This window comes from Trachurus japonicus, chromosome 18, assembly GCF_045865225.1.
Source record: "Trachurus japonicus isolate A0001 chromosome 18, Traja_1.0".
Taxonomy (NCBI): domain Eukaryota; kingdom Metazoa; phylum Chordata; class Actinopteri; order Carangiformes; family Carangidae; genus Trachurus; species Trachurus japonicus.
Genome location: NC_140924.1, coordinates 17,039,156 through 17,051,983, shown reverse-complemented (window position 1 = coordinate 17,051,983; position 12,828 = coordinate 17,039,156). Strand labels below are relative to the sequence as shown.

Sequence of the window (12,828 nt, the reverse complement as noted above, 5' to 3'; positions counted from 1 at the left end):
AAATCACAAGTGGTTCAAAAGAAGTAGGGTTGACATGTATAATTTCATCTGTGTTTTATAGAAAAAGGTCAAACCCTCCCAGACCCAGTGGTGACAGATGTTATATTTCTGCTGTATGTCTCCTGACTTCATCAAGCTTGTACTATATAAATGCTGCTCTCTGGCTTTATTGAAGAGCACATGATAAATGTAGAAATGACAGATGAACGAGTAATGTTTGTTTGTTTATTTGTTTTCCATGTCAACAAAGTTAAAAAGATGCAACATATAGAATCAAGGAGGAGAAATGCTGAAAACCCCCTCCAGGGGCTTGTGAGGTTGCATTCTCTGACTACAGCTCTAGGATATTGTGCATGCACATGTGGTGTACAAGAACGATTTATACAAGCAAACATTGTTTAAAGGAGTCATCACCTGGTTTTTTATGTATCCAATCCCCCTTAAATTGCTTTGAATCAGTTCTTTAAACTTATTGGAAACATTTTTTTTATTTTTTATTCAAACATATAGCTTGTTCTGATACTTTTTCATATGGCAACTTTCTCTCGTGAGAGTAAGCGGGAGGTTTTGACTGGTCCGGATGTTCATTGTATTAATATGTAATGAGGCGCACATTGATTGGACGCAGGAAGTACAGAGCCGGAATGGTGGCTGGCCCAGTGGGCTACATGCAGGGACGGACTGGCCATTGGGCAATGTGGGCAAATGCCACTGCGGCCGCCTGGCGATGCGGCCGCAGGCGGCCCCACCAAATAGATAAAGTGGAGCGAAGGGTCGAATCAATAGGCGGCCGCGGCTGCAAATAAATAAATAAATGAAATAGGCTAAATAAATAAAGCGGAGCGGCTACGTTAATAGGCGGCCGCAAATTATGCATGGACTAACACAAAACTAACTCTTAAAATGTTTCAACATTAAAACTTATTCTAAGGGGCGGAGAGGGGGGGTTACTGTAGGTTGTCTTGTCTCACTCTAAATCACGCACGCACGCACTGCTCTCCAGCAGGGACGTGCGGTCAGGGGACTCAATGAGTTTACCTCCGGCCAGGCAGCGGCCGTAGAAGCCACTCGCCGTCTCGTTGTATTTCAGAGAGGCACAGAGCTGCTCTGTCTCTCCTGCCCGTACGGTGTGTATGCGCAGTATGTTCCCCCAGACTTGTAGCCTACGCCAAGGAGGCTACGTTGCCTCATTGCGTAACCCCAAGTGTGAGCGTCGTCTACGTTTACGTTGCCTTCGTGAATTGTAAACAAACAGACGCCCCCTCGGATTTTGCGTCCAGCAGTTTAGCGGGTATTACAACTGCAGTGATGGATAACACTACCGGAGAGGCTCAACAACTTTTTTAACTGCATTTGAGGAATAAACGGCAGCTTTTACCTGACGGAAACCAACGCCTGAGCTACGGTAGCTAACAGTTAACTTAGCAGGTTTTACCTACTTTCTCTCTCTCTCCCCCTCTCTTTCTTACACACACACACACACACACACACACACACACACGAGGTTGCCTGTCATATCTGTTGTAGGCTATACCTTGTAATAATAGCTTGTTGAGTACAGTTAACATTATTGTTGCTTCGGTTTGAGTGTGGATTAATTGTTTGTTGTGTAATGTGAGTGGTGGTCTAATATCGTGATCCTGTTGTTGATGAGTTGGATTTTAATAACAGCTGATCTGTGTATGCTACTGTAGCCTAGATGGCGTGGATTGTGATGAGAAGGTGTTGCACACATTTTAAGAGTTATCTGTGCAAACCATTGTGCAACCCCGACCCATCCCCCCCCCATGACCTGAGAAGGCAATGTGGCCTCTCTCTGTCAAAATTGCCAGTGCCTCTTTTTGGTGCCAGTCCGCCACTGGCTACATGCAGGCTGTATTGGAAACCGCATACTTTGCTGCTCTCTGTTGTGTACCGTAACCATGTTATAACTTCATAAAATAAAACTAAATTGTATCGGTTCATTGTAAAACATGTATTTATTGATGCAAATGTGGTGATTTCTGCACTAGGCTACAGAGCCCCGGGGCAAAGCTGCTGCTGCTCTGTGAAGCTTCACTTTTCATTCAAACAAACTAATACGACTGCCACAATTGTTAGATTTCATCAATGAGGCCCAGGGGCGGGCCCCTGCTTGCCCTCCTTCCGGCGGCACGACCTGACCTCACCTCTCATTGCAACTTATCACTATCATGAAAATTAATCTACACAAAGGAAAATGATTACATGCATCTGTTTTTTTTTTTTTTTTTTTTTTACAAATTATAATATTTTTTTTTTCTTTCTTTCTTTCTTTTTCTTTTCTTTCATTTATTTATTTTTTTGTCCCTTTATTTTCAAAGTTTTATTTCATTATTATATACATGTATTGCTCCTTTCTCTTATTATCTATTCATTATCCCTAATATTATCATTATTTGTTTCTTTTCTTTTCTTTATTATTATTACTGTCACTATTACCGTATTATATACCATATTGTATTAAGTAATAGCACTCCACTAACCTCTCATCCACGCACACGCACGCACGCACACACACATACACCTAACACTACATTCATGTATCAACGTGGCATGTCTTTTGCTGTTGTTGTCTGTACTTATGTCAATTGTTCGTATGTTTGTCTATGTGGTTATATGTGCTTATAACATTTTTTGTCCCTCACGTCACCTTGTCTATCACTTCATCACCAATAAAAAAAAGAAGAAAAAAAAAAAGATTTCATCAATGAGACAAACATTTATCTCCTAAAAAGAATTTAACCAGTCGGCGGTAAACCTCTACAAACCTGCCGGTAAGTTAATTAACGACTGTTTCCTCCGCGGGCATGACAACGTAGTTTGACCGGTTAACGAGCAGCTGCAGGCGGGTTGCTGACGAGTCACTCTCCGCTCCTCTGGTACTCGCTGCATCTGGCTGCAGCTCACTTCTCCCAACGCGGAGAAAACTTCTAAACAGCCGTCATTTGGATAAAGTAACCACATATTCGGGATCTAAACCCTCACTTTCTCGCATGAAAAATTATTAAAACTTAATAAAGTGACGAAATAACAGCGCTACAGTGGGAAATAAAACAACACGTAATGGCGGCGCGGCAGAAGTCGGGTGGTGGAGGAGAGGTGTGTTTATGAAAGCAGTCTCCACGGTGACGTCACCGTAGGCGCAGAATCAAAATCTCATAATTTTGAGGTGTGCAGCCTCATGAGCTACGCTGGCTTAAACAAAGAGCCCAAACGAAAAAACTCAGCCACTTTCAAACCCCAGGTTTTCAGGCAAGTTTCCACTGAGGTCCAACACCAGTATACATGTTTTAACAAGGAAAAATACGATTTCCGGGTGATGACTCCTTTAACATGATTTAACGTAACACAATGCATTACAAAAGTATTCATTGTGGTAAGTCCTCACTCACACATAATAAAAGCTTATTAGTAGATCATCAAAAAATATTCTGACGCACATTAACAAATCTGAGAGCATATATTGGTGACACATGACAACACAATTTGCAGTTAATTGAATACTGATAAAAAAAATATATATATATACAGTATATATATATATATATATAGCCTATATATATATATATATTTATATATATATATATCATATATATCATATATCAGGTTGTCCCAGTTCATATAGGCAGACCATTATTGTGGTCTCTTAAATTGCTGTGAAGATAAGTTTTTTAAAAAGCACAGGTATGAATAATGATGAGTCATGATGAAGGATAACAGTGATCCTATTTTGTTTTAGCTGTTCTTATATTTTATTCTTCTTTTAGAGGTTGTTTTTGCTTTTGCTTGTAAACATCACTGTCTGTACATGGGGGATCCCACACTCACCTCTGCTCAAATTTGACATTGTAAGCTGAATGTATTCATATATGTCAGTTCTGTAGTTAAATAAATCGGCCGATCCCTGTGCTATTTACTAATAAATCAACATATAACACGAATATAACCTTTAACAAACAAAAAGTTTGGACTCAAATGGGCAAATTGTGTGTTCACCAACGTACAACTACCTCCATGTGGCTCTAGTGCATTTCACATGTTCAGTTGACCTGCTGTGCACCAACCTAAAGACTGTGCTGTGGGTTCACTGGTTGAACGTCATCTCTGTTTTTGTTTCACCTAAAAACAAATAAGATGAGCTCAGCAAATTCATCAATAGCCGTCTTGTTGGCACCGTCAGGCCACATCAGTTTTGTCTCTGCCTCAAAAATAAACACTGACAACACTGAAAGTAATTCTACATCAGAAGGCACAAAGATTTTGATCAGAATATGAAGTTCTGCAAGTCAAATATTGAAAAGATACTGTATAATATTTCCACCTACCACTTTCCTTGTTTGTTTTCCACTGTATTATGTAAATCACCTCTGCTCTGTTCTGTGGGGACAGAAAGCTGATACTTGTTGATTTTAAGTGATAAGTGTGAAGTGATATTTGATCTGGAGCTGCTTTCATCAACACTTCAGAGAGAGACAGGGAACGAGGGTGAGAGACATCAGGCTGAAGCGGAGAGAGAAGAAATCACCAGCTGTAAGTTGAGCTAACTCTGTTTTATTATTAGAGAATTGAATATTTTTAAATATATAAACAAAGGAATATGGTGAATTTAGCTGCTTCACTCACCAGATTTGATTGAATTATTTTTTGTGTAGCTTTGCATTTGATGAAGTTGTCCATTCACTCTCAACGTATGAAACTATGATGTAGGTAATGTTTGAAAGTGTAGCAAAATGCCACTGAAGAGCTGACTGTACAATGTTGAGCCTTTGTGCTGCAGGAGCAGTGGCGTGCACAGACATTTTGGGGGGCAGGTGCTCAGGGAAAAATAAGGTCACCTTGTGCAGCATGTGGAACTGCCGGCTGCCTTATTATAGCAGTGTTAGATTAAAAAAAAACACTACAGGCATATTTTGTACGTTATTGCATATTTATTCATTTCAATATGTTAATATGATTAATGCATTAATTCAAAGAGACTATGGAAACAACAACATTGGGCATGCTTGTGTCCATAAAACAAAAAACCATTAGAAATCTACACATTTTACAGTAACACAGTATTGAAAAAAAGGGCCTCTAGTTCAGACTTGAGACTTCAAAGACTTGAGTGAGCATTATCATTCTCCTGCTCCAGTTTTTAAATCGCTGCATTGGCTCCCCGTGCACTTCAGGATCGATTTTAAGGTTCTTTTAGCCTACTAGTTTTTAGATGTTTTAACCCTAGAACACTAACGTTAAAAATAGTAACATCATCACTAACGCCGGGTATTTTTTACCCAATATAATATACCCATAAAGAAATATTTCTCATCAAAGTATATTAAAATACAACAATACATGGAAAATTGAAGTACACTTCCTTTATTTTCCACTATACAATGTTTCACGAAATGAAAAAAGGTATCATGGAGGAACCTATGAAAAAATGTCCAAAATTTGTGATTTTGTTTTTTGTTTTTTTAACAAAAACTTCGTTAAAAAAAAGCTAATGGAGCTGGGAACTTGTCCTTCAGACCACCCATTTGTGGGACATTTGAGCCTTATTTGGTGGAGTAAAAAGAAAAAAGAAAAATTTTCAGCATCACCAGAAATGGTCACCAGATTTAGAATACATAAACACTAACGTCGGGTGAAATCCACCCGAACATGTGCCTGCTGAAAAAACTAGGGATGGGAGCAGGGAAACATGCCTACCTTCAATGGCGTCAGTGAGCAGTATGAAGCTACCCAGGGACCCATGAAACTCAGACAACAGCAACATAATGAAAATTATGAAACAATAATTCCATGGGTGAAAATCACCCGACGTTAGTGTTCTAGGGTCTTGGGCCCTTTTATCTATCTGGACCTACTTTTACCATATCAACCCTCGTGGACCCTCCGGTGCCGGCCTTTTAGCCATTCCAAAAGTTAGATCCAAAACACACGGGGAGGCAGCATTCAGTAATTATGGCCCCCGATTGTGGAACAGCCTCCGGTCAGAGGCTCAAGACCCATCTTTTTAATCAGGCTTTTAATTGATTTCCTTTATTTCTTTATTCCTTTTAATCAGGCTTCATATTATATTATATTTAGTTTTATTCTATATGACTTCTGCTGATTTGATAAACTCATTTTATTTTAATTAATTTCACTTATTTTATTCTATTTTATTTTCTATGATTTTTATGCCTTTTATCTTATCTTATACTTTGTATCTTATCTAACTGTTTTATTTTTTAGCTTTTACTGTCCACTGTCTGGGGGCCTGCCTCTGGGACTTGCTTTGGTCGACTGATGGGGGTGCTGTCCTGATGGCTCTGGCCCGGGTGGCTAGAGGGCTCTGCACCTCTGTGCCTCTGTGGCAGCGCTCCCTAGTCGTGGGCCGGGAGCCCTCTCAGTGTGGTCGGCCCGGCCCCAAAGGTGGCTTCTCCTCTCCCGTCAGGTGTTGGTGCCTGGCCATGTCTCTATAACTATGTCTCACTAACGACAGCTAGTGTGTAGGTGTGCAAGCTTGTGAGTGTGTATGTGTGTAGGTGTGTGGTTTATGTGTGTTGGTATGTCTCTATGTCACTGTGTATTTGCGGGGGGGCTGGGGCGGGGGGGTTGTTTCTTTCTGTTTGTTTCTTTGTTGTTTTTAGCCTCTGTGAGGCACTTTGTGTTGCTGCTTTTAGCATGACGGGTGCCATAAAAATAAATAAAATTTGAATTTGAAATTTGAATTTGCTTTAAAATGAAAAGAGACCAATGTGAATAATACTGCTTGGTGACATTACAACAAGGCAGTGTCGGAGGAAAAATAAGATCCAAAACAGGGCCAGTTGCGATCAAGGATCTCTTTTATTCCAACATGTAATTAGTACAAAATAATGGTCTATGCTCAAAGGTTATAAAATTTGTTCATCAAAGTTATAAGAAAAATCCCATCAGAGTATCAGAATAGCTCCACAAGGCGATCAGAGTAGACTGAGCTTTGAGTTTACGCCACTTAGAAAAAATGGACATAAACCCGAGCCTGTTCCGGACCAGACTAAGTTGCTATCTCTTTGTCTTCGCTTTTTATTTACGATCCTCCCTTCTATTCAAATGACGGTTGACGATGATGGTTCGACTACGATCTGCCCCGCTGATTTGTTCAACTAATATTATACGACATCACACGATGCTAATCCCCGCCTTCATGGACGTGTCTTACTATGGCACGTGTTGGGGTTCATCCCAAGTTCAGCTTCATTGGCGCCACACAGTCTTGCTGACGGGCGTTATCTACGTTACCCCCCTTGACTCCCTCTGTAGGCACCTAGACACCAAACTTACGATGCACTCCCACGCATGCGCACACCCTGACGATGCACTCCCACGCATGCGCACACTCTGACCACTCCTCCCTTGCTTCCTCAGCACTCTCTTGGTTTCCTCATGCTCACCCCTCCCTTCTCTGTCTCTCTCTGCTGTATCAGAGCTCAGTGCTTTTCCTTTTTTTACCCAACATTCCCCCCTGTGAGACTTGCAAAGTCTCATCAAATCTAAAATGACATACAATGCATGATTACAGCAGATGATAAAGACAAGACAATCAGTAAGTAAAGAGTTTCAGCAGGCCAAAACAATATGTTTTCAATATTAACCATAATGTGTTTACCAGAATCAGTTAAAAGCAGAGACTAAAAAATACTAAAAACAACATGTATGATGTGAGTCAGACAGCAGGTAGTTGTGACTCATAATACAGTAGTGGTGGCATTAAAATATTAATGTTCAACATTAAATGTCAATGTATTTAACCACTATAAGTTTCACTATTTCACTATTAATAGATACACATACGTCTTCCGCAGATGTAGTTGTTGGCAAACTGGTTACATGGTACGGCAGTAGATCAAAAGAATTAGTAGGTTCTTGTCTAAATGAGAATATGTCTTATTAGTAATTCTAACGTAGTAACAAGTCATTAAGATACTTATGTATTTGCCTTGTCTGAGTATAACAACAGGTATATCAACAGAGTATATAAATCAGGTATATAAATCAGAGGGAACAGGTGTAATGTCCATCAGCATCAAAGCTCTTCGTCATGGTGTTTTCCTTCATGGCTCTGCCTTCCTGTCACAACTCGTGATTCTCGTGAGCCAATCTTTTCTTGTCCCTTAGCTGATGTAGTTTCTTCATGTGTTGACCATTCTCTATCATCAGACAGTTGTTTTTTAGTTCTTAGTTCTTAGTGCCTTCATATTGTGGCTTAGCAGTGGCGAGTGTCGACCAGTCTTTCTGCATGCTGCGTTACAGCTTCCGTAGTAGTTGCATTCATCTCAGGATACACAACTTTCATGGTGTAGTCGGTTGCATCTCCACTTGGATCATACGTGATGGTTCTGATATATGTAGTAGCGATTCCAAGGTAGGTGTCGGCTGCATCATGGGTGTCCCTTATACTGCGATGGAAGATATGGACTCATCAGCTGTCCCATGTACAACGATCGTGGTTGAGGTTGCATTGCCACGTCTAGACCTCAGACTGGCTTGGCTATGTATGTTCCATAGCGAGGAATCACCCCTGGCCTTGATGGCACCATGAGATGGTTCGCTGGCCTTTCCAGGTATTGCCTGCACTGGTCTTGTCTCGTAGTGGTCTGTCATGGTGTAACTGTCAGTAAGGCAAACTAAGGAAGTAAGGAAATATAATTAATACACAGAAAAAAACACATATAAGTAAAATATATATTCTCCTAAGTCAACCTAGCTGAACTTAGGGGCCTACACTTTTAATATCATATCCAAATCAAAGCAACCATATGACATTAGGGCCTTAAGTTGGTGTTTGAAAGCTGTCATATGTTATGGAGCCATGTTACTGTCTCCATTAGTTGGTCTCTCTGCAAGGTGGTATCACTGGCTCCTTCCAACTAAGGAGCTGCTGAACCTTTTTCCTGCAGCCATATATTGTTCTCGAAGGATCATATGCTCTACAGCAATGGTAAGGAGGAATAAAAACTCTTACCGTCGACTTACAATGCAGTTGATGTTACCAAGATGACCTTCAGTTGTCCTTCACGTCTGGGTTGATTCTCCTTCCTTCATAAAAACCTCAACATACATCCAGTTGCCTGGCTGTAGTCTTTGGTTTGGCTCTGTGATAGCCAAGTACTTTTACCTGTTTAAATAAAACTTTGTGGATTCTAGTATTAGTTCCAAAGGCAAAGCATCTTATCAAATTCAGCTCGTGTTTACTGTCAACTATACAGTTTGGATTTCACTATTGACTGAACTGATGGTGTTTGGCATACCAAACCTCGGAACCACTTCTGTACACCAGAACTTGGTTACTGACTTACAGTATGACCTGGTGCTTTAGTTGATACTGCTTCTACTCATCTACAAAAATTACATTTCAATCATGTCAACAAAATCTACCATAAGATGATGAAATGGACCATGACATGATGGTATCTGCGCATAGGCGTCGAAAAAGCTTTTCGTGTATTATATTTAGTGCAAACTTCTATTCTTGTAGTCTTCTATCCACTGTTTCCACCAAAAATGGGGACAACCAGTAGGTGTCTGATTGCTTCCCCCCTGGCGCTGACCATGCGCCATCCTAACCGTACACATAAGTAAAAACAGTGGAAGAACAAAATGATCTGCTTGATTTCGCCGCAAACTCTTGTCTGGTCATCAGTATTTTCATAATAGTACGCTTTTTGATCTACACAATCTTTTCTGTGGTAAATTACTATCCCATACATTCAAGTTATAGCTTGGCAACTGAAGCTTGGGGGGAAACAATACACTCGACTCGATTCATTTATGTGTTACCTGGCTGGTGGGGCAGAGGAGGAGATGTGTGTGTGCTGCAGCTGTGAAGTGCTGCTGCAACGCGCGTTTGTGTTCACTCTGTGCGTTCACGTTGACACAGGAAGAGAGGGAAGAGAGGGGGCATTATTACATGCTTTTAATTGAGAACTGATCGATGGTCATGTCAGCAACATTAAACTGTAAAAATTAAAAAATTAAAAACGGCACTTGCCTGTTCCAGAGGGCAAAGGGCACCACCTAGTGTCCATCTGTGTACACCACTGTGCAGGAGTTTGAAACCACGTCTCCATCCTCAGGACGGACTGCGCCTCATGAGGCCTTCCTCTTACTCTGACAGAGTGAAGATGCAGCCAGGTCTGTTTCTGCTCCTTCTCATGGGTAAGTGATTCATCTAACCAGCCTCTACACCCGAGCCACTGCTGGAGTTAATGTACAAATGAATCTGAGTTCATATCACCATGTTTGATGACTGGCGCTGCTGCTCGTCCCACAATCACACTCAGGGAACCATGAAATGGAGAGGCTGGGTGTGAGCTGTGATCTGAATCATATTTTTCCTCTGTGTGTAGGTCAGTGCTCCTTCTCCACATGTCATCGCTATGAGTACCACTTTATTAATGAGAAGAAGACCTGGGATGAAGCTCAGTCGTACTGTAGAGAGAAGTACACAGACCTGGCCAAAGTGTACAACATGACAGACATGGAGAGACTCCAAAACTCTGCAGGGAGTTCAGCTGGAGCCTGGATTGGGTTGTACAGCAACGCAGGAGATGACAGGAAGTGGCACTGGTCTCAACCTGGAGAGGTGTACAGTGAAAACAATGAAAAATGGAAAAAGGGAGAGCCGAATGATGCAGGAGGTCATGAGAACTGTGTGCGGATGCGCAAAGACAAGAAGTGGGTGGATGTTACTTGTTCTCAGAAACATGGATTTATCTGCTACGATGGTGAGAATCTGTCTCTATACTGTAGTATTCATACTTGTATGTGTAATCTGTTACATGTGTTCAGCTTTTCAGCCTGTCTGTATAATAAGTGTTTTTACATGTGGACATGCACCACACTGACTCGGACAGAATTAAGTATTAAAAAAAAACAATTCAAAATGGCGACTGTGATTTAAATGAATTCAGGTAATACTCACAATTCTCTGGCACTGTAATTTGATAAATTTGCGTCACAAAAACAACTTTTGTTTTCTATCAAGGAAGGAAAGACTTCTATACACGTGGCTCTTGTTTTGCTTAATGCCCATTATGGTGACAGATTTCTTATAACATTGTAAAGAGACTTGATAATAAATAAATGAATATTCGTATTCTTATTATCTCTTAAGTGAAAAGTAAAAAAAAAAAAACATGGACTCAGGTCCAGAGCATCTTGACTGATGATTCCTGTTTATTCACTCCACAGGGAACTCCAGTGTAAAATTTCATTGGATTAATGAACGTAAAAACTGGATCGAGGCTCAGAGCTACTGTAGAGAACATCACACAGACCTGGTCAGTGGAGATCACATAGACGGTTTAGAAAGTTGTGAAGATGACAACAATGACATTAAAACGTGGATCGGCTTGTTCAGAGACACCTGGCTGTGGTCAGATGGGAGCAACTCCTCCTTCAGACACTGGGAGTCATTTCGAAGTGGACAAGAACAAAAGAAATGTGCTTTTTTAAAGGGATCAGGAAAATGGGACAGTGCTAATTGTTCTGAGAGCAGATCCTTCTTCTGCTATGAAGGTGAGTCTACAAAGATCTCTCTGTTGTTTTTCTGTGTTTAACATCTGACGGTTGTTTCTGTAGCACATTGTTCTCAGAATGTAACTGAACTTCCTGTGTTTGCTCGTGACAGAAAACATGATCCTGATCCAACAAAACCTGACCTGGGACCAGGCTGTGGATTACTGCAGAGAGCACCACCATGACCTGGTCTCCATCACCAACCCTGAGCAGCAGAGATCAGTTGAACAGAGAGCCAAGAAGGCCTCCACTCCTTACGTCTGGCTGGGACTGCGAAACTCCTGCGTTCTGGGTTTTTGGTTCTGGGTCAACGATAACCTTGTCTGTTATCACAACTGGGCCCCAGAGATGGATCCTGATGAGTGTGATCACTGTGCTGCCATGGAGAAAGGAGGAAATCACCTGTGGTTCAAAAGAAGTGAGACTGACATGTATAATTTCATCTGTGTTTTATAGAAAAAGGTCAAACCCTCCCAGACCCAGTGGTGACAGATGTTATATTTCTGCTGTATGTTTCTTAACTGCAACAAGCTTGTACTATATAAATTCTGCTCTCTGGTTTTATTGAAGAGCACATGACAAATGTAGAAATCACAGATGAACGAGTAATAATGACTCATGATGAACTTTAACAGTGATCATGTTTTGTTTTAGCTGTTCTTATGTTTTTAACAGATAATTTTTATTGAGCGCTCTACGACACAAATGCCAATGCAAAGAGATCACAATGCTCATATTTTTTTTATTTTAGATTGATATTCTGTTCTCATATTTTATTCTTCTTTTGGAGGTTGTTTGTGCTTTAGCTTGGAAACATCACTGTCTGTATATGGGGGATCCCACACTCACCTGTGCTCAAATGTGACACTATAAGCTCAATGTATTGATATATAACTGTTAAATGAATGTGATAATGATACATCGGCTGATCCCTGTGCTATTTACTAATAAATCAACATATAACATGAATATAACCTTAACAAACAAAACGTTTGGACTCAAATGGGCAAATTGTGTGTTCACCAACGTACAACTACCTCCATGTGGCTCTGGTGCATTTCACATGTTCAGTTGACCTGCTGTGCACCAACCTAAAGACTGTGCTGTGGGTTCACTGGTTGAACGTCATCTCTATTTTTGTTTCACCTAAAAACAAATAAGATGAGCTCAGCAAATTCATCAATAGCCATCTTGTTGGCACCGTCAGGCCACATCAGTTTTGTCTCTGCCTCAAAAATAAACACTGTCAACACTGAGAGTAATTCTACATCAGAG

At 40.7% G+C, this 12,828-nt stretch overlaps 1 protein-coding gene across 1 annotated transcript in view; it reads left to right on the top strand.

The window, feature by feature from the left end:
* Positions 1-12,153, top strand: part of LOC146969002 (macrophage mannose receptor 1-like) — a 31,914-nt gene extending 19,761 nt beyond the window's left edge. The window contains exons 2-4 of the mRNA XM_085759609.1: positions 10,383-10,760; positions 11,227-11,553; positions 11,666-12,153. Of these exons, the coding sequence (XP_085615735.1) occupies positions 10,383-10,760; positions 11,227-11,553; positions 11,666-12,009 (1,049 nt within the window). The 3' untranslated portion in view covers positions 12,010-12,153. The remainder of the gene's footprint in view (positions 1-10,382; positions 10,761-11,226; positions 11,554-11,665) is intronic.
* The last annotated feature ends 675 nt before the right edge of the window (positions 12,154-12,828 follow it).